This window comes from Harpia harpyja, chromosome 15 (genome assembly GCF_026419915.1).
Source record: "Harpia harpyja isolate bHarHar1 chromosome 15, bHarHar1 primary haplotype, whole genome shotgun sequence".
In the NCBI taxonomy this organism is placed as follows: domain Eukaryota; kingdom Metazoa; phylum Chordata; class Aves; order Accipitriformes; family Accipitridae; genus Harpia; species Harpia harpyja.
The window spans coordinates 1,636,608-1,658,065 of record NC_068954.1 but is presented as its reverse complement, the minus strand read 5'-3'; the positions used below and the strand labels follow the sequence as shown (position 1 = coordinate 1,658,065).

The 21,458-nt window shown below is 57.0% G+C and overlaps 2 protein-coding genes across 4 annotated transcripts; both read right to left on the bottom strand.

The window, feature by feature from the left end:
• Nucleotides 1-567: 567 nt before the first annotated feature.
• On the bottom strand, nt 568-14,779 carry DRC1 (dynein regulatory complex subunit 1). 3 transcript variants are annotated; one of them, XM_052810233.1, is made up of 17 exons: nt 14,664-14,779; nt 13,799-13,889; nt 13,127-13,239; nt 10,632-10,815; nt 9,871-10,008; nt 9,043-9,129; nt 8,175-8,297; nt 4,751-4,890; nt 4,287-4,421; nt 3,932-4,161; nt 3,365-3,537; nt 2,687-2,776; nt 2,172-2,258; nt 1,634-1,824; nt 1,087-1,230; nt 872-974; nt 568-742 (listed from the first exon to the last, which is right to left on the bottom strand). In XM_052810233.1, exons 1-17 carry the CDS (start codon nt 14,777-14,779, stop codon nt 626-628), a joined length of 2,262 nt encoding a protein of 753 aa, XP_052666193.1. In that variant the 3' UTR covers nt 568-625. The 3 variants fall into 3 exon arrangements, with proteins under 3 accessions (XP_052666193.1, XP_052666195.1, XP_052666194.1); XM_052810235.1 differs by lacking the exons at nt 1,634-1,824; nt 14,664-14,779 and having other exon boundaries at nt 13,799-14,641; XM_052810234.1 differs by lacking the exons at nt 4,287-4,421; nt 14,664-14,779 and having other exon boundaries at nt 13,799-14,640.
• A 1,110-nt stretch (nt 14,780-15,889) lies between these two features.
• On the bottom strand, nt 15,890-20,071 carry LOC128152239 (uncharacterized). Its single transcript, XM_052810339.1, has 6 exons — nt 19,382-20,071; nt 19,083-19,274; nt 18,734-18,785; nt 18,561-18,615; nt 17,003-18,054; nt 15,890-16,573 (listed from the first exon to the last, which is right to left on the bottom strand). Exons 1-5 carry the CDS (start codon nt 19,433-19,435, stop codon nt 17,022-17,024), a joined length of 1,386 nt encoding a protein of 461 aa, XP_052666299.1. The 5' UTR covers nt 19,436-20,071; the 3' UTR covers nt 15,890-16,573; nt 17,003-17,021.
• Nucleotides 20,072-21,458: the final 1,387 nt, after the last annotated feature.

Genomic DNA, 21,458 nt, shown 5'->3' with positions numbered 1-21,458 from the left:
GGAGTCAAGGTTAAAGATAAAGCTGGCTAGGAAGCCTGTACTGGGAATGAGATGTAACTGGTGTGAACCAGAGGAGTGGAAGGGAGGCATGGATGCGACGTGGCCCTCCTGGAGACAACTCTGCCGGTAGCACCGCTTTGGGCTGATATCACCCTGGAAATGCCTAATTTAGGTACAGATGTAGCAGCACGGGGACCGATGAGGGAAAAGTAATTGGGGGTGGGTTGTTTGGGAGGAGTACGGGGGGAGAAAAGGAGGTGGTGGGGCAGCAAAAGGAAAAGAGGGGAACAAGGTGTAAAGTCAGGTAAAGAAAGGTGGGCTCTCCTGAAGCCAGGACGCCTCGGGACGGTGGGGATGCTGACCTGCGGGAGGTGGAGGCTCCTGCCTGGCCTTGGCTCCACAGAGGGAAGGGAGGACACAGACCACACGGCTTTGTGGCGTGAGCGGGGAAATGCTTTCCCACAGCGCCGTGAGTCCCCTGGATCGGGGGGGATGCTCGGCTGCGGCTTCCCAGCATCTTCAGAGGCAAGAGGGTTGCTCCTCGCAGGTCACACACACACTCACGGCTCAGGTTTGGGGACGGTTTATTAGTCCCTGCCAGAAAGCCCTGGCTCCAGCCACAGCTTCAGCTCGGGGCAGAGAAAAGTTGTGCCCTGGCCCTGGGGACCCACTGCGCTTCCCCGGGGCAGGACAGGTTCAGGTCCATCCACTTCGTGGGAGGGGAGAGCAGCTTGCTGTTCACCTGTGGGGAGAAGCACCCTGAGCCTGACACTGATGGGCTCCAGGCATTGGCCCCATGTCTGGGACCTCTGCGTGGGGCACACGTGGTGGGATGTCCCCAGGCTGCAGGGGAGGAGGATGCCGCACTCACCCCGGAGCTGATGTACTCCTCCAGCAGCAGGCACAGCTCCGAGTTCTGCTGCTGCAGGAGGGCCGCTTCGGCGAGCAGGCTGGCTCTCCGCGTGAGGATCTCGCTGGGCAAGAAGGGCAGAGGGTTGACGCAGCCAGTCGATGCCAGCCCCGCTGCGGTTCCCCCAGCCATGCCACCAGCCTGCCCTGTCCCCAACAGCACTGGCAGGCACTCACTAATATTCCTCCAGTGCCACCGCCAGCGCATCCCACAGCTTCAACGTCGGCTCGGGGATAACGTGTGCCAGGGCTTCCCAGTACTCCCCGTCCTTGGAGCTGTCCCGTACCTGTAGCACCTCCTTTGCTGATCTGTCCTTCTCCCTGGGGGCCAGAGAACAAAGCCCTGGGGCTCAGCTCTTCACGAGTGACCAACAGCCCCGTACCCCTCAGCTGCACTGAGCACCATCGCCATCGTCACACGAATGAGCGCAACCCCACGGCTGGTACCTGCCTGCCCCATGGCTTTGCTTCCCTCCCCGGGCTGCTGGTCATCTCCTGCCTGGTTGTCCCCAGCCATCCCTCGCTCAGGCACCGTCTGTACCCCTTGCTGTGGTGGGACCCTCCTCACCCCTCTGTAATCTTGCAGGGCAGGCAGAGGAAGCTCTTGCTCCAGCCAGGGCAATACAGTCACTCCCAGCCGTGGCTGCACACCCCCATAGCCCCCTCTGTGCCCCAGTCTGGTTCCCTCCCAGTGACAACAGCCCCGCTCTGCCCCTACTCCTACCTCAGCTTGTCAAAACCCCGCACAAACGCTTTCAGGATCTTCAGGACATCATCAGCATGGATGTGCACAGATGGAAGGGAGCCCAGCGAGCTCCGAGGGGATTTGAGCTTGTTCCTCTGGGCACCGGATCCACTGTCCTCTCTGTCCTCAGCTAGATCCGTGACATCTTCTGCACCTGGGCTGCCCTGGCTCTGGAGGGAAGGCCAGCAAGCTGGGCAATGTGCCTTCCACCACCTCCTCCTCCCCAAGAGCCACCTTCCCTCTGGGAGCTTCCACCTGCCCGCAGCCTTGTCCCTTGGCAAACTTAGGGAGCTGAGGCAAAAATTCATGTGCAAGAGGCTCTGTTCAGCCATGGCAGAAGATTACAACCCCTCAGCCCTGGCATGTTCACCTCCCTTGTCCAGTCACATGGAAACATTTCAGGGTCAACACGCTGGTCCCCCCTCTACCTTCCCTGGGTGTTCAGATATTCTGCTCCCCCTTCCCTGGACCCCTGGCTCTGCTGGGCTCTCCCCACTGCTGTCCCTCGTGGTCCCACCTGGCTGACAGCCATCTCCTGGGCTTTGTACTTCAAGAAAAAATCCACCAGCTGGTACAGGTCATCCTCACTGTCGATCTCGAGGGCCTAGGGAGCAGAGGAACCAGCTTAGCGTCCCTCAAAGACGTCACAGGAGGGGGAGAGAAACGAAGAGCATTTCCCAGGAGCAGAGAGTGCCCCTCTGGCAATGCCACGCAAGGCAGGAGCGGATGGTAAGAAGTGGTTAGTGTGGGACAGCTGGGGGTATCTGTGGATGGGAGAGTCTGAGAACGGGCTGGAGGGGCCCTGGAGATGTTGTTTAATTCATCAGCAGGATGGCCTTGAGCCGAGAAGTGTCTGGCCACAGCGCTTCACACCCTCCCGCCATGCTCCTCCTGCCCCAGAGCCCCCCCAGCAGCCCAGCCAGACCTCGCTGGGGCGGCTCAGTTCTGTGCCATGCGGACATGGGGCAGAGAGCTTTCTCCGGTGACCGCCAGCCTTCCCTGCAGCCCCTGATGGGTCAAGCCACAACTCACCGCAAAGATGGAGTCGAGCTTCACGAGGGTACGCTCGTGCCTCCCCAGTGCCTGCAGGGACCTCAGCAGCTTGCTCTCAATGAGGAAACCCTTGGGAGACAGGCAGAGAAGAGGGTGCAGAGAAACAGCATGTCCAGCCCTGCCCAGAAGCCAGCCCATGCCACGCTATGGCCGTGCCATCCTGCGACGGCGGGCTGAGCGGGGAGGGTAGGCAGCAGCTGGGCAGCGTGAGGCTGGCAGGGCCAGGAGGCTCTGGAACAGCCAGCCAGCAGACAGGGAAGGTAGAGTCATCAGCAGGGTGATGCCAAAAGGACGTCATGATCTGAAGCTCTTGTTGACTGTCCCCAGAGGCAGGGAACAGCCTGGAGCGTCAGATGCAGTAGGTTTGCCTGTGCTTATTCTGGCCTGGGGAGCTGTGGATTTGGGCAACGGGGCTGTGCCTGCCAATACCTTTTATTAGCATCATATATGTGCCACACACAGTGGAAAGACCTGGAGATCCTCTCCTGGCCCGTGGGGCAGCAATCTGACAACAGGCTGCTTGGCATAGCATGGCAGTGCCATGCAGAAGCCTTCACCCCAAGATGTGGAGCTCAGAAGAGATCCACCACAAGCCAGAGCAACCCCAGGACAGCATGCCTGCTCCCTGGTCAAGGCATGTGCTACATCGTCACGCACCGACTCGTCACTGATGAGCTCCAGGATCCTCTTGGCAGTCGTCTTGGAGATATTTCGCAGGGGTGTGACTCTACCCTCAACCTTCGCTGTGTTTTCTTTCCCTCCTTCTCCGCTGCCCACTTCTTCCTTCTCCTTCTCTCTCCCTTCCTCCTCCTGTCCCCCAGAGCTGCTCTCTGAAACATGAAGAAGGGTGAGCAAAAGCCTTTGTGCTTTGAGTGTGCTCCTCAGGCTGTGCTCCCCAGTCACATCACTGCAGGAGTCATCAGGGAAATCACAATTGTTCCCCACAACCTGGAAAGCACCCCAAAGATCTTGGGACACGAGCTGGCTCTTGGTCGGCTTGTCTGGAACTGGGAGCACTGGGCAAAAGTACAGTGCAAAGATCCCCAAGCTGGCTTGGCATGAGTCTGCTCAGGGCTGGGGACAGCCCCTGTCTGGGCTTGCAATGTCACCCCTGTAAGATCCCACCTTGCAATGGTAAGGACAGGAGTGACAGAAGGGGCTGTCATGGAGGAAGGTGAGGGTCTCCCAGTGCCACACGAATGACAAGAGCACTGGGCATCCCACCTGTCAGGACCTCTGCAGCCAGCTTGGTTGCCATCCTCTTCACCTTGTAATGCCCGAGGGGGCCAACGTTATTCAGGAACCAGTAACGAGGCTCTTCCCAGGGCAGTCCCAGTTGCTGAGTGTGAATGACACGATCTGCATCGAGGGCTTTCCGCATCAGCCCTTTGGCTTCCTCCTCGTTCATAAGCCAGACCTCCGTGAATTTCTCAGCGTCGCTGATAGCAAAGTGCCTGTGCAGAAGGGAGATGGCCCATGGAAGGAGGCTCTGTGCCCCAAAATGATGAGCCAGCTTTCCCCGCACCTCACGTAGGTGCTCTGAGGCCTCATCATGGGTGGATGCCCACGCACACCCCACCTCATCCTCCTCTGCACCTCCTTGCACTGGCCCGTGATGCGCTCGCAGTTGGCTGCCAGGCTGTGATTCTCCTCTCTGAACTGCTTCTCTTGGTTAGCCAGTTTTGTTCTCAGGTTATTGAGCAAGCTGTGGAGCCTGGGGAGGGACAGCAAAGCTGGGCATCCCCAAAGAGGCACCTTCAGGCATACCCAGCTTGTATGAAGACTTTGGGATTTGGGGCTGCTTATCTATTACTCAGTGCCAAGGCCTGACTGACCCTGGTGCAGCTGGCACAGGTTGGCCATGGCCAGCCTATTCAAAGTCCTCTGGGGATGGCTCTGCTCTGGGCTAACCCCTGCCCCTGCCCAGGGATGGGCTGGGACAGAGCTCGTTGGCCTGTGCTAGGTGATGGGCTCCACAAAAAATGGCATATGGGAGGTAATGGCAGGTAAGGCAGAGCCCATCTTCCAGGGATGGTTTTTTACCGGTTGAGCTTCCTTTTCTGCTGGGATCTGATGATGGTGTTCTCCTCATCCTGTTTCCTAAGCACCTGAAGGTTGTACTCCAGCTTCTCCTGGTTCAGCTGATAGACAGCTTTCATATGCTGGAGCTGCCTCTCCAGGTTCTGGCATTCCAAAAAACATGAAAACAAGCCGTGCCATGAGCAAAAGCCACACTGAAGCCTGGATCCTACTGATCCTGATCTCCAAACCCCATCTTCCCAAGCACATTTCTCCAGCTAATCCCTGGCCCCATGGCATCACTCATGGGTGAGTGATGGAGATGCTGGTTGTCCATAAGTACATGCTACGGGGCCAAGGCTGGGGAAGTGAGAAGGGACTGCATTTGTACCCGACTTTCACTCAGTGGGGCACTAATTTGGGCTTCTCTCCTCAACCTAGCTGCTGATTTTCATGTGAGTTTTAGGAACTGCATGTCTCTGAATTAACCAAGAGGCTCAGAAGTTATTTGACGAGCTGAAGGAAGGGACACACAGGAAGACTGCCCGCATGAACTCCATGTCTTAAGGAAACCAGAACAAAACAAATACCGAAGCATTTGTGATGGCAGCATCTCGCTGCATAGCTTGGGGGATAGGAGAGAGGCAGCAAGTTCTCTCCTTTGCTCCACAGGTGCAATGGAGGAGACTTCTGCAATGGAGACATCTCCCTCAGCTTCCCAGCACCTCATTTGCTCGACAGCTGATGGAAAGGAAGAGCCACTTCCCAGGCTGATTGCCCAAGTCTCCTGGGGCTGCTGCTCTGGGCTGGGAGACATCACACCCTACCGATGAGCTGCTCTCTGCCAGCCCTACAGCTCATTTGGAAGCAAGCTCAGGGGGACACAGTGGCATGGAAACTCCAGGCGCAGGCAGCGTGACTGCATGGATGGGTGAGAGGTGGTGTCTGGGCCTGGCATGGTTTAATTCATTAGTATAAGCATTTTCCGTGTGCAAAAGGAGGCAGAAATCTGATACTGAAAAAATCTCATAATACAGTGCTTTACTGGGGAGGCCTATAAAGACTTCTTCCATGACAAGAAGTGATTGGAATTAAGGTGCTGCATGGCCCCAAATTACAGCATCAGCTGCAGGCTCAGTTGCGCACGGCAATCTGCACAGCAGAGAGACTCAGCAGGGTCTCCATCAGGGGCTCAGGCTTGCTCTCGGCCCAGCGGGATCTCTGGGGGCAGGTAAAGAGCCCTGAGCTGTAGGCTAGAAGCAGGGAAGACACTGGTACCCGAGTTAGCTGGCTCAGAGCTCTTCTGGGTAGCCCTACGTACAACAGAGTGTACAAACAACCTGGGAAGACACCCAGAAGCAGTCCCACCTGGCTAGGATCAAAGCTTGACAGAAGAAAAGACAGAGGGAAATCCCAGCAGAGCCAAGGGACCTTCTCCTTGCAGCAGATGGAGGAAGACCATGGACCAAACCCTATATTTAAAATGCTGATTCCCATCTAGTGAAACTGGGGAGTACTCAATAACCCCCAAACCATAGATTTCATCCTTAGGTCTTGGTTAAGCTCCTGTTTCAGAGATACTTCAGGACAGCGATATCACAGGTTAATCAGGAAAATAGGTGTTTCCAACTTCTCTTTTCTTATTCTCCCTGAACTGGAAGGGTAAATTCTGTGCTACACAGAGTTACACAACTGCAGTGCTAAAGGGAACCAGGAGGACATCTACTTCATCCCCCTGCCCCACAGAGGGAACAACTTCACCAAATCAGCCCCAGCAAAAGTTGATTTCTGCTACTCCTAAAACCCTGCATCAAAGAGCAGCAAACCAAAGGCACAGTCACTCTAGCTAACCATCAAGCAAGTCCTTGTCATTTCTAGGCTTTCCTGGCTTGAAATTTCAACCCTAAATCTGAATGCCAGTTTTAATCTTCCCTACCAGAACTCAACCCCACTATTTTTTCTTGCATCTACAGTGGACACAGAGAAGTCATTCTCCACCTTCATCATAGAGAATTGTGTATATTTGTAGACTTATCACCTCCCTACAGAAATCTCTTCCCTGGTCTAAGCAGCCCCAGCCTTTCAACCTTTTCTTCATTTGTCTACTTGGTCTGTTCTAGGCTCTTTCCCCTGTTCCCAAGTATGTTGCCAAACCTGGACAAGGACATATAGGTATAAAGTAGAGAGGAATAATTACCTCCCCTGCCTTACACATAAACCCTCCTACAACTACAGCTAAAGGCAGCAGGTGTATTTTTACAACAGCCCCACATCGCTGTCTGTGAACCTCGATCTCCAGCATGCTGCTGCCTCCCTCCCCAAAAGGCAGAGCCATCTGCGAACGTTACGCACTCTGTATCACCTTCCAGGTTATCAATATGACAGCGAAGAAACTGCAAAGTCAGGACTGCCCTCCCTGGACTTGCCTTTTCAGGCTGACAGGGACCTTGTAACAGTAATATTTCACTTGCAGTTGTGCAAAACCTTCTAGACATCGGCCCTAGCCTGTATTACCCTGAGCTTCCTAGGAGGACATCCCCTGGGACAAACAATGAGCTTTTCTAAAGTCCAAATGCAACATGTCCCGTTTCTATCGTGTAGCCCAGGAAACAACACACACAACTAGCAGGGAAGGTGTCAGTGGCAGCAGGGCTTTCTGCTGAGCAGAGGAGGCTGAATAATGCTGGGCAAAGCCAAACCTGACAGCCCAGGATCAATGCCGGGGCTGCCGTCCAGGGCACTGGCAGGATTGCAGAGAGCCACAGATGCACTGCTTTGTTGCCACCACTGCTCGCAGAGAATGCAGTGGATTAAAAGGTATCTGTATCTCAGGGAAGCCATGGCTATGAGGTTTGGATCTGCAGTGAGAGCCCGTGGTGCATGTTCAGCCAGCGGTGTGCCAGGGCTGTGCTCTTCCACTGCATGCCCTCCTACCTGAGTAAGTGCAAACTCATGACAGTTCTCACACCAGGTAGATTTCATGGGCATTAGAGAAATCATGGTCTATGGCTAGATGTCAGAGGAAAAAGCTCACACCTCCTAGGCCAAGACCCTGAAAAAGTTGGAAATTGGGTTGACCTGAAATGATCTGGTGTCAGGACACTCACACTGTTCAATCCTCTTATCAATCATGATGCCAGCAGTAGCAAATCCCTTGACATTTCTGAGGTGCTTCAGATGTCCTAGAGCTACAGTTCACGTGCTACAGACCTCTGAGAGCCAAGGGCAGATGGACACTGTGGTGTAGGACCCATGCAGAGGAGAGAACAACAGCTCCATCACCCTGTTGACACGGTGCTGGACTGTGCACACTGAAGAGCTGAGGTGACCAGATACCAGCTGCAGCTTTCATACCATCTAGATGCCCCACAATCAGCTACGCGCAGAAAACCTCAGGGAGATCTGATCCACTGCCTCCCCACATGGCACACGCCAGCCTTTTCTGTACCTGCACATCGTTCTCCAGCTCAATCTTCATGCTGTTATACTCCTCCTCATCCTGCACACGCAGCTGATTCAGCTGTTTCTCAAACTCTTCCACCTTCCTCATACGGGCATGCAGGTATTCCAGCTACAGGCAAAAGGAGAATGTCATCCATCAGTGGTGATAGCTTCCTCCCGTGATCACAGCTACTTTGGCCAGCCCAAAGCAAGTTCATGCATGGATAATACCCCTGCAGAGCAGGCTGAAAAACTGCCCCTCTGCCCCCCACACTCCTGAGGAACCAGCTGCCTTCATGTACATGTGTCTTTCAAGGCAGACCAGTGCTGGAGAGCAGCACTGGTCCTGGCAGCCTTTGGACCCTCACTACAAGAAAGACGTTGAGGTGCTGGAGCCTGTCCAAAGAAGGGCAACGAAGCTGGTGAAGGGCCTGGAGTACAAGTCTCATGAGGAGCGGCTGAGGAACTGGGGTTGTTAACCTGGAGAAAAGGAGGCTGAGGGGAGACCTTATCGCTCTCTACAGCTACCTAAAAGGAGGTTGTAGCAAGGTGGGGGTCAGTCTCTTCTCCCAAGTAACGAGTGACAGGACAAGAGGAAAGGGCCTCAAATTGCACCAGGAGATGTTTAGATTGGATATTAGGAAAAATTTCTTCACCGAAAGGGTTGTCAAGCACTGGAACAGGCTGCCCAGGGAAGTGGTGGAGTCACCATCCCTGGGGGCATTTAAAAGACGTGTAGATGTGGTGCTCAGGGACATGGTTTAGTGGTGGACTTCGCAGTGCTAGGTTAACGGTTGGACTCAATGATCTTAAGGGTCTATTCCAACCTAAATGATTCTACGAGTCTACGATTCTAAATCTCACATGGACCTTACCTCCTGCGCGTTGTGGGCCTGGATGGCTTCCTCCCATTTCTTCCTGTTGTTGTCCAGCAGCTCTCGCCGTTCAAGCTCAAAAGCTTTCTGTGAAGGAGACAGAGCCCTTCACCATCATGTTGGCACCACTCGTTGCCAACCTTACACTGGCCCAGGCTAGCAGCCTCCAGGAGAGGATCAGCTGCAGACTGGTGCCACTGTCCAATGAACACATACTGGTCCCTCCTCTCCATGCCAGGACCCCGCTGGCAGAGAGCTCACACTGCGACCCAACGGGGACTGCTGCTATCAGCCACCCAGAGCTGGGAGGGATGCTCTGGGTGGTGGGTTGCTCTGCGAGTTGGCTGGAAATCATTGCTTGATGATTAGCAGTGGAGCTTGGTCAGACAGCCACCTGATTTCACCTTACAAGACATTTAATGGGGAGAGATGCCCTCACTCAGCAACAAATGCAGGTTTGATCCGCGAGGTGGGACTTGGTGCTCTGCAGAGGGTAAGGCTAAAGAACCACAGTGGTCCTTTCTGGCTTTTAGAGATGAATAATCAGCCATCAAGCAGCAACAGCTTTCACATGCCACCGAGCTGCTCTGCACTGAACCACAGTCATTCACAGCACAGAACAAACCAGCCCCTCAGCACTCAGCACCATTCAGTGCTCCTGCTTGGCTGGATTTCAGCCTCATTCACCAAGACATCAGCCCTGCTGCTCTGGACAGTAGTCAACCCAGCCAGCGCAATGAGCCTGAGGCTTTTTTGCCATAGATATGGAGAAGCAAGCGGCTGCAGGTTTTCTCATTGGACTCTTCCTTCACCATGTGAACTGGCTACCTCAATCTGCAGGAGTTCATGACGGTAATTTTTCAGCATGAGCCTGATCTGTTCCTCCATTCTCTCCAAAAGCAAGTGAATATCATCCGACTGCTTCTTAATGGCCCACACGTATCGTTCATCTTTGTTTTTCAGCTCCTGGAGGAGGAGAGCAGATGCTGAAATCAGAGAGAAGTATTTGACCAGGAGTCCTCAGGGGCTAAGTGAGAATGTAAGACCCAGACACTGCCTTTTCCAAAGGAGAAGAGGAGTTGAGAACAAAGAGCCAAAGTCAAGAGGTAGTTAGGAGGGAAGATGGGAGGAGAGACAGATCATCGCTGCCAAAAGGTCCAGGTGAGATGGAGTGGGAGGTGACATGCTGTGCCTGCAGACACACCACTCCTTCTCTGGGGGCCAGGGAACCTGCTATGGGGAAGGCTTTCTTCTCTCTACAAAAACACTCCCCCTCTCTGCTCATTTGCCTTTTTTTTATGGTGCAGTCTGGGACCTGCCAGTTTGTCTTACTGCTGCCAGTGTCCTGTGTGTCTTGTCCTTGTACACTGAACAGTGCCAGGGCACCCGATCTCATCGTCCATATTGGGATGCTGGCATTGCAACTCCTGGCACAGTTTTGACCCAGACCAACTGACACTACACAGATCCCTGCCATGTACTGGTGAATTGAGGAGCAAGACCGGGATGGCCACTGCTTTAGAACAGCATTCTCCAGAGCTTAAAACCCCCCATTCTTCCCAGTTGTCCCTGCCTGGTCCCCACGCTACCTGCTGCAGTTCACCGATGAGCTTGTTCTTCTCCTCCAGAAGCAGCGTGCACTGCTGCTGCTGTTGGTTCAGCAGCTGCCACAGCTCCTGTGGGATCGTCATCTCCTTGGCCAAGGCCCACTTGGAGGTGATCTCCTCAAACTTGTATGTGCTAGACTTGGCTTCATTCTCCAGCTTCTCCACCCTGCAGGCAGTAAGGAGCACACGGCAAACGGGGAGCTGGTGCAGGGCAGCAAGTTCTTCAGATGTGGTTCAGTGGCCCATGCTGCAGGAGCACTTTCCTGCATAACCCAGTTTGAATTCAAAGTGGCATCAAGATATCAGTGGAGCAGTAGCTTTCTTGCAAGTGCTTGTTAGAGCATCGGACAAGGGCAGAGCTGGCATCCTGCAGTCCCTTCTCTTCAGACAGGCATTTCCCCAGCTCTGCCCTTCCCCAGTGCTCTAACAACCGCTTACCTGGAAGAGAAAAGACTAAAGAGCTCAGCTCAAGCAGCAGTCACCTTCGCATGGAGCACTAGTTCTTCTGCCAAGCGAGCTGTCTCTGGGCAAGAGGTGATGTACAAGCAGTGCCAAACAGCCTCCCAGCTACGTCTAGACTTGGTAGTCAAACTGTCCAGAGACCATACTCCAGCTAAAGCCAAATGGCACTGAACAGCCGACATCCATATTACAAAAGTCTTTCCTCTTCCAAAGAGAGGCACCATCCAACGTGCTCTGGGGATGGCTCTTGGGTCAGGCTGAACGGTGGCCACCACCTTTGCCAACCCCAAACCTGCTCTACGGGCAGTTGCTGGACACACGACCCAGTTCCTTAATGAGATTCCCACTGGGAATGCCACTGAGCAAGGGACACACATCCTGCTACAGCCAGCCTCCCACAAACTGTTCCTACAGTGCCCTCCAAAGGCAGTAGGAGCAAAAACTCAGTGTTTCCTAGCTGGTCTCGGAATCCTGGGGCCAGGGCTGAAAGAGCCAGTCCCTTGGAGACTGCCCAGCTCCGCTGGTGAAGCAGGACAGATTAGCCCAGGAAGGCATACAGAGAGGATCAGAGTATAACCGAGGCTGGAAGGGCTTCGGGAAATCTCTGGCTCCTGGTCACAGCAGGATTAACTTCAACATCAGAGCAGGTTGTGCAGGGCCCTTTCCAGGCATGTGCCGAGTACCTCCATGGAGGATCTCTACAGCACCAGGGGCTCCTGACCCAGCATCTGACCACTCTCACTGCGAAGACCTTAATACCCAATTTCTCAAATTAGCACAGCCTCACGTTCTTCCCACTCCTCACACACAGCCTGATGTGGCTGTCCCCGCACATTCCCATAGTATGGCTAATAACTACTCCTATCTCTCTGACTGGAGGGCAACCTCTGGAAACAGGCCATTTACTGAGCCACCTCTCAGCCCAGGGTGGCACATTGTCTACCACAGTGTCACCTCCAGGCTCAGGAGAGCTGCTCAGCAAGCCAGAAGCAAGGGCAGCTGTGCCTGTGCTTCTCAAGAAAGAAGACCACAAGTATATGTGGTACAGGCTCCTGGTGAAAATTTGAGAACAAGCTGCATTTCTCACACTCTGGAGCTCAAGATGTGATGGGTCTGGAGGAGATTGGTAACCAGATAGTCTGTAGTACTGCAGTGCCACCTGGGGAAGCCACCAGCCTTGACCTTGTCCAGATTTTGGCTGGGACAGAGTTAACCTTCTTCCTAGTAGCTGGTACAGTGTGTTTTGGATTTAGTGTGAGCATAATGTTGATAACACACTGATGTTTTAGTTGTTGCTAAGTAGCGCATATCCTAAGTTAAAGATTTTTCAGTTTCCCATGCTCTGCCAGCAAGGAGGTGTACAAGAAGCTGAGAGGGAGCATGGCCAGGACAGCTGACCTGAACTTGCCAAAGGGATATTCCATACCATAGGATGTCATGCTCAGTACATAAACTAGGGGGGTCATGCTCAGTATATAAACTAGGGGGAGTTGGCTGATAGGGGCGGATTGCTGCTTGGGCATCAGTCAGTGGGTGGTGAGCAATTGCATTGTGCATCACTTGTCTTTTCTTGGGGTTTATTTCCCTTTTTTTTTATTATTATATTCCTTTCCATTACTAACATTATTTTTTATTATTATTATTATTGTTAGATTATATTTTATTTTACTTTAGTTATTAAATTGTTCTCATCTCAACCCACAAGTTACTTTTTTTTTTTGATTCTCCTCCCCATCTCACTGGGTGGGGGGGAGTGAGCAAGCGGCTGTGTGGTGTGCCTAGTTGCTGCCTGGGGTTAAACCACAACAAGCTGCAGAGCTCTGTAGAGATCCAGCTGTGGCAGGTGGGACCCGGAGGTTCTTTGTTTGCCTAAATTTTCCTTTTGAACATAAATTCAGTGTAGCCCTAACTGCTAAGCGTTCCTGGATGACCGGCATTAGGATGTCCTCAGAAAGCTGCACCAACATTTGCACTGCTCCTTCCCAGCAGCGCAGACCCACTGTGCAGTCTCTTACCTCTGTAACTTCAGCTCTGCCTCCTCCGCCCTCCTTTGCGTTTCTCTCAAGTCAGCAGCCACCTGGATATTTGTCACCATCTGCGTGCCATCAAAAAGCAGCTTGGCCAGCCTCTGTGAAGGAGGTGGTACACATCCCATACCCAGAGACTTGAGCTCTGGAAGGAGGGATACTGGAGCAACTCTTGCTATGCCTGTCCACAGTCTGGCTCCTATCCCTAAGCCGAGGTGCCTATGTGGACCTATAAGCCCTGTCTTCCCATGCTATGGCAACATTGAGGAGCACTGCATGGACCTCAATGCACCCGTGGGTCCTCCCTCTCCTTGGAAAGCCCTGCAGGCCATCAGCACCAAGAGGAATGTGCTCAGAGCACCTTCTTGTTTTGCTTCCCCTGCATGTGCGGATGGGGCTAGGTGTCTGAGTTGGGGTTTGGATGCATGGCGTCAGTCCCAGATCCTTCCAATCCATGGGCTGCTTGTCACAGGGAAATCATATCCCCAGGATCTGGCCCAAGAATCACTCCCCACTCAGTCCTGAGGAGTTTCTGTCCCTGCTTCTTCTCACATAAATGCTGCTCTGTGACACTAAGCACCGCCCAAAGCTAAAATGAGGGTAAAGCCAAATGTCTAGAGGTCAGGGACCCGAGAGGACCTTCCTGTCCTACCGCCGCACCTGCCTGCTCTCTTCAATCTGCTTGTGGCTCCTTCTCTGCTCTTCCTCCACCTGAGCCACCTTCAGCTCCCCATCTTCTCCAAGGGCCTCCCTGGGCAGAAAAGGGGAAAAGACATAACATTTTACAAAACACCATCTTTCTAATGCTCGGAGATGGCCTTGGATCTGGGATTCCAGCGCAGACCACATGGTTCAGCACAGCACACTTTGCTCTCTCTTCCCCTCAGCACGTTTAGTCCCAGGTCAGGAGGTCCCCACAGTTGCAGAAAAGAGACAGGAAAGGGTAGGACAGCCTCCTCGAGGGAAAATGGGGTCCAGGCTTCCCTTTCTGGAGCTGGGAGTGCAGCCCAGGGCTGGTTACTGCTGCAGCACAGGGCTGGGGGGCTCAGCCCTTGTTTGCTTCCCAAGGGGAGGAGGGCAGAGGCTGTCTGGGGGCAGGCCTTGGGTGCGGTGGCTGTGGGGGACCCTTGCCTGGCCATGAAGACAGCCCGCTTCTGTCTGGAGCCATTTCAGTATTAGCACCGACCCCATGCTAGTTCCTTGGGACCCTTAGTGTAACCTAAAGGGAACGCTCTGGGATCAGGAAGGAGAAAACAGGAGAAAAAAGGGTGAGGGATCTGGAACCGGCACTGGTTTGAGGGTGGGGACGTCCACCCCGGTGCCAGTTCGGGGAAGAGGAAACCCTCCCAGTTCGGGGAAGAGGAAACCCCCTGTGACCAGACGCGGGGTCTGGGGAGGAGGTGCGCGACTTGGTGCCGGCTGGGAGCAGGGAAGGGGCCCGGGCCCAGCTCGGGTTGAGGGGGAGCCGGCTGGGGGTGCAGGCCGCCACAACCGGGGCGCTGGCGGACGAGCCCCCGTCTCTCACCGGCGCTTGGCATCGAGGCGGCGGCGGCGGGCGGCGATTCGCTCCTGGGGGCCGGGGCCGGGGTCGCTGAGGGCCGGGGCTCGCCAGCCCGCCGCCGCCGCCGCCGCCGCCGCCATCGCGCCCGCTCCCCGCCTCAGGCAGCCCCGCCTGGCCCGCAGGAGGCGGCGACCGCGCACGCGCGGCTGCAGCGTCCCGGCGTCGCCTAGCAACGCCGGCGGAGCGCATGCGCAACGCCGCCAGCCGCGCTTCCCCGCCCCGGCGCCCGGCACGGCTGCGCATGCGCGCCGCGGCTTCCCGCCCACCCGAGCGGCGCCCGTTGCTGCGCGAGCCCCCTGAGGCAACCGCCCTGAGGCGGGAGAGGGGGGAGCGCGGGCTCGATCCCAAGGGAGGGAGCGAAAAAGGGGGAGAAAGGGCGAATTATTGGGGTGAAAAACGTCCGCGGGGGCACTCTGAGGGACTGCTGGGGCTCTGTGTCCTCTGCGCTGCACCGCTGGTCCTGGCTGGGTCGGCAGAACCCCCTGTTGATACCGAAAAGCCGGTCGGAGAAAACTCTCCGAGACTGGTTTTGGCGTTTTAGAAAGCAGGCGCTCTTCATTGCAGCGCTGGAGGCACGGGGGATAGTTCCACCTGGCGTGCATACCACAGCTTTAGCACACACAGGTTCTACGGAATAACTACTTGCATATTAATCAGACTAGTATGCATATACATAGAAACGACTATAACTGATTGTCATAGTACTGCCTACATCCGATCATGCGCAATGAAGGATCCATTTGAGTCAAAGGGCTGCTTTTGCGACCACTGACCCATTTGAAGTTCTTGCTGGCTGTCCTTGAAGCCTTTATTCTTGTCCTTGTTCTTTGATCTTGAAGCTTAATGCAGTTCCAATCACATGTGGTCACTTTCAGCATTGTTCTCATCTAGTCATAAGCGCAAAGAACTGCAAAACTCAGGAGTAACTACCTCTACTAGTTAATTGCTTGCCTATACTTTTGTCTATTGTTTCAATCATAGCGTTAGTATAAGATTTCTAATAATTATTTACCAAATCTCACTTTTACAGTCACCTAGCAGCAAAACAGTTTCCATGGCTGGTACAAACTATTAAAACCATCATCAAAATATTTAGGCATATCATACAGAATGTATGGAAATATGCTATCAGAGGATGGCGTCGATCCCGAGGCTGTGCATCCCTCACCGGGGCACCCAGGCTGGGAGTCTCGGAGCCCTCCCAGGGAGCTCAGCCCCCGGCCCCGGGGGAAAGGGAGGGAGAGCTGGGGCCGGGGCCATGGGAGCGCTCCCGAAAGGCTCCTTGGAGGGACTTCAGGAACAAGGGTGAAGCAGGGACCTGGGATGGATCAGCTGGGGACGTGCCAGCCCCCCGTAGGGTGGGGATGAGGCACAGAGTGGCCCCATTGTCCGTCTCCCTTGCCAGCACTGTCCCTGACACCCTACCCTGCCCCCCGGTCATGCAATAACAGAAGAGCTCTTGGCTGTGTTTTAAGGATGCTACTCTTTTAATTGGTCAATAAAGGTTGGGTTTCACTGCTGGCTTCTCTGCAGAGGCCTCGCGTTAGTGGGGAGACGGCGTGTCGCTGGCTGCTTCTCCAGACGAGCCCCTTCCTCCTTCCCTCCGTCTTCCCCACGCCTTCCCAGTGGCAGCCTCTTTTCCCGCTGCCTCTCCCCAGTGTCCGTGCCCCGGCCGGCAGCCTGGTCCCTCAGCCGCACGGGGAGCAGAGCAGGCATGGCCCTGCCTTCCCCTCTGGGCAGGACGGCAGCAGGCAGACGGCGATGTCTTGGGGACGACGGGGACCGAGAGGGGCTGCTGCTGGGCAGGGAAGCCCCAGTCACTTCTCCCCATCGGCTGGGGGTGCTGCCCAGCGGGTGGTCTCTTCTGGCCTGCCCTGGAAGAGAGAAGGGGGGTGAGGAGGGACCCCAGGGCTCCATTCGTCCCCGAGCAGGATCCCCCCCGCAGAGGCCCAGGCTGGGGGCAGAGGGGGGCCCTGGGCTCCAAGCGGCATCTCCTGGGCATCCCCGGCATTAACCCTTGCCCTCCACAAGCCCCGCAGGACACCCACCTCCCCCGGCCTCTTTCCGGCTCTGAGCCGGACCCTGCCTCTCCGCGCGCTTTCCTCCCCAGCGGTGTCCACACCAAAACTCAGCGAGAGGCCATCGCGTCTCTCACCGCCGCCCCCGTGCTCCCACGCCACACGATCTCGTCCCACAGAAACGCCTCCCGAACAGCACAGCTTCCACGGCTGCAGAAGACAGCCCAGACCCGTCCCCGTCCTCCCGTCCTGCGCTCGCCCTGCCCACGCTCCTCCCCGTCCCACCTTTTCTCGCCGGTGCTCCTCACGCCTCCATCGCCATGGCGTGGAAGAGCGCGATGACCTGAAACCGGAGGTGGAACGGCAGCTCCGGGTCCCCTTCCGTGGTGCCCTTGGGTGCCAAGCTCTCTCGCACGCTGCTCTTCACTTTGCACCAGGACTGCCGGATGCGCTGCAGCCCGACCCCCTGCCGCAGGCCCTTGTAGCCCACCAAGGGCAGGGGCTCCAGCCCGACTCTCCGCAGGCGGTCCAGGGCCGTGGGAGGGGGAGGCTGTGCCCAGGGGGGCAGGGGCCACGTGGGGACCACGGCGGGGACAGACTCCCCCCGCCCGGCTGGCTGCAGGTCGGCACGGCTGGTATCGCCGCCTTTTGCCCCGGTCTGCCGTGCAGGAGGAGCCCTCGCGTCCTGCCTGCCCAGCCTCATCTGTCCCGCTGGGGTTCCCGGGGATCTGGCCACGGGGAACGATGCCCGCGAGCCCTTGCCGTCCCCGGGGCTCCTGGGCAGAGGCGCGTTGCACTCCTCGCAGCATCTCTCGGGGGCGATTTTGGGGAGCCGCTGGGTTATCTCCCACACGTAGACCGGCTCCCCGCTGATGGCCAGCTCAAAGCCCAGCGCCAGTTCCAGCTGGAGGTCCTCCTCGTGCACCAGCATGTCCACAGCGCAGAGGGTGACGGCCAGCGTGGCCAGGTCCGGTTCTGCCGCGGGCTGGCTGCAGTGTGGGCAGCTGCCGGTGAGGCATCGACGGCACTGCAGGCAGACGGGATATTCTTCCCACATGGCTCCGCACAGGACTGGAGTGCTGCTATCCTGAGCTACGTTCAGCTTTCCCAGCAGGTTGCAGCAGATTTGGGTGATGTTCAGGGACTCCATCAGGGATCTGGCGAGCTCCTCCATGTTGGCGGTGGAGGGCTGGCTCCTGAGGAGCTCTGAGCTGCTGGCAGCACTGGGATTTCCACGTCGACCCACGTCTCCGGTCTCCAAGAGGAGCTCCCTTGCAGAGGCTGCTTCCCTGCCGTAGCCGCTTTCCCACCATTCTCCTCCATGGGGCTTCCCCGACCTGTGGGGGGACATACCGGCGGGACTGTGGGGGCTGCTGCGGGACAGGACCCACCCGGCTCCCTCTCGCTGCCTTCTCCTGGGTGATCTCCCAGCTGCCCGCAGCCAGCCCTGCCAGCTCTGGGATGCTGGGGGTGAAGCTGGGGTCTCGGGAACATGGGGCAAGCCCAGGCCAGGGGCTGAGGACAGAGAGGGGTGCCGGGGCCACCGGTGGGCTCTGTGGGAGGGGGTGCGGCGGGTGTCAGCAGAGGGCATTGGCCTGGAAACCTGCCCTCCCTGAGCCATCCCTCCCTTCCCTCGCCCCTCCAGCCCTTTCCCTTCCTCGGCTTCCTCGGGGATCGGGGCTGAGCCCGGGCCCTGGCTCTCTGCCGGATCCTGCTCTCGCCCACCCGCAGCCTCCCGGGGGCAACGGGGCAGCTGCACGGGGCAGAGGGACCCACCAGTGGGGTTCCCCAGCCAGGGGCTCCCGGAGGGGGCTGCTCCCCTGGAGGGAAGCGCTCCGCTTACCTTGCCTCCAGGCTCTCGGTAGAGCCCTCCACGCCTTCCCAGGGGACAGAGGATCCTGGGGCAAGAGGCAGAGGGAGAGTGAGCGAGGGCAGCCGTCTCTCGCGGGGGCTACGGCGTCTCTCGGCCGGGAGCCGCTGCGGAGCCCGGCGCAGCTCTGGGACGGGGCTGCTCACCTATCGGGTCCTTCCTCCTGCTGCTGCGAAGTATCTTCCCCGCAGAGGTCCCCTGCCCCCAGAAAGCAAGCCCCCGGTTAGCGTGAGGTGTCTCCCCTCGGCCAGGAGGGCCCCTGCCCGGCAGACGAGGACCCTGGGAAGGGTCACCGGACTTTCAGGGACAGGAGCGTCGCTGGCCCCGAGCCCGGTGCCCGAGCGGAGGTGGCTCGGTGGCTGCGGAGCAGGGGCCTGCCTGGGTGGGCGACGGCCGCTGTTCACCGCTCCCTCCCAAAAACCCCGGGGATGGGCTCTGCCCCGGGCTAGCCCCTGCCCAGGGAGCGTTTGGGGCGATGCCAAGACGGACGCCTACCTTGACCTTGGCCTTGATGTTGGGCCACCACGTCATGAAGATGCCCAGACCCAGGATGGCCACCAAGCTGGGGGTGCAGGGCAGCACGAGCGTGCAGAGGCCCCAGAGGCTCAGGTTGGAGAGGAAGAGCAGCACCGTCAGCTTCCACTCCTCCATCTCGCGCAGGGATCGCCAGCATCTCCTCCAGCGGTTCTGCATGACCGGGGGAAGTGCAAAGGCGTCAGGAGGGCCCCTTTGTGGGGAGGCCGAGAAACCCGGCGAGGAGAGGTTGGGGTGACGCCAAAGCACCCCGCTCCTACCTGCTTGTTTGCTTCTCCTCCCATCTCTGCTGTCTTCTCCACACGCTTGCCCATCTGCTCGCTGGCTCGCGTGCAGTCAAAGTGACACCCGAGCCTCCCCGCAACCCACTAAGAGGGGGGCCGCCTTTGTGATGCCGTGGTGACATCGTGTAGACACACAGTGGCTGCCACGACAACCCAGGGCTGAGCTGGCGTGGGAGATTGTGAAGCCGTCGGGGAGCAGCCGCCCCAGAGAGCCCCCGTGTCAGGGTTCAGCGGGGCAGCGCACCCCAGGACGGAGCCCAGGGCCTGCGGGAGAGTGGGCAGGGAAGGTCCCTCTGGGCCACCCGCCTCCACCCCTCGGCCAGGACGGGCCACTGCGATGGCTACCTGGTCCTGGTGGCACCAGGGCAGCTCTGGCACCCCGGGGGGACCTGCTGGTGGCCCTGGCAGCAGCCCCCCACTCCCATCCCCGGGGACTGATGGGTTCTCACCAGCCAGGGACACCGTGATGGTCCCTTCTCCTCTCGGTCGCACCAGGGATCCCGGCCAGGGCCCTGGGACACCCCGTCGGGGTGGTTGTGTGGCTGCAGGGAGGCAGGGAAACCTGAGAGGGAGGGATGGGGAGTAGGTTAGGCCAACTCGCCTCAAGGGTTTCTCCGTGAAATTCCCATCCACGCTTAGGAGCTGTCATGGTGACTTTTCTTGCCAGTGCTCTCTAGGCTTCCATCGCCTTGGCCTGGAAGAGCGCATTGACCTTAAACTGGACATTGGGTGGTAATGGCCGGTCCCCTCACATGGTGCCCTTGGGTGCCAAGCTCTGTGCTGTCCCCAGCTGGCCCTGCTCGCTCCGGATGCTCCTCCACACTTTGGTTTTCAATTTGGACCAGGAATGCCCCTAGGAATGTTCAAGGTCAGCTCGGACAAGGCTTTGAGCAACCTGATCTAGTGGAAGTTGTCCCTGTGCACGGTACGGGTGTTGGACTAGATGATCTTCAGAAGTCCCTTCCAACCCAAACCATTCTGTGATGGTATGATTCTAACTGCCTAACTAACTACCTAACTCACTAACTACCATCATAGGCAAAACAGACTCAACTTGGGGAAGATTAGTTTAATTTATTGCCAATTAAAAATAAGGTAGGATAGTAAAACAAAAACAAAAGTAAAAACTTTTGTAAAAGGAAAAACCTTCCCCCCACTCCGTCTTCTTCCTAGGTTCAACTTGGCTCCTCCATTCCCAACTCTTTGGCCTCCTCTCCCTCAAGGGGCAAAGAGGGGTGCAGAGTAGGGGTTGCAGTCAGTCCATAACACTTTGTGCCGCTGTTCTCCTACTCCAGCATGCGGCCCCACCAAAGGGATACAGCCCTCCTCACACCGCTCCAACATGGGTTTTTCCCAAGGGCTGCAGTTCCTGCCAGAAAATGGCTCCACCGTGGGGTCCCCTCCACGGGCAGCAGCGTCCTTCAAGGCACGTCCACCTGCTGCGCTGTGGGGTCCTCCATGGGCTGCGGTGTGGATATCTGCTCTGGCATGGTCCTCTGTGGTCTGCAGGGGGACAACCTCCTTCACCATGGTCTTCTCCATGGGCCAATATATTGGGCTTGTCCTCACTGTGCTGACAAATGTCCCTGCTTGGGGCTGCAGGGTCCATGGGCCCTGGGGGGGCTGTGGCAGCCATTGTGTGTCGACACGATGTCACTGTGGGCGATCTCGCCTGGCACAGAGCTCTGGTACCTGCACAGGAGCTCAAGGGGCAGCAGAGGCTGACAGGGTTCGTCTGTGCCACACGCTGCCGTGTTCCCAGGGCACGGGAACTGGGGAGAGGCAGCGGGAAAAGAGGCTGCAACTGGGAAGCCGCAGGGCAGACGGAGGGAAGGAGGAAGGGGCTCGTCTTGAACAGCAGCCAGCGACAGGCGGTCTCCCCGCTAACGTGAGACCTCGGCGGAGAACCCACCAGTGAAACTCAACCTTTATTGACCGATTGAAATAGTAGCACCCTTAAAACACCCCCGAGATAATGAGCAGGGGGCAGTGACTTCCAGGGCTATAAGGGTGTCAGGGACAGTGCTGGCAAGGGGAACAGACATTGGGGCTG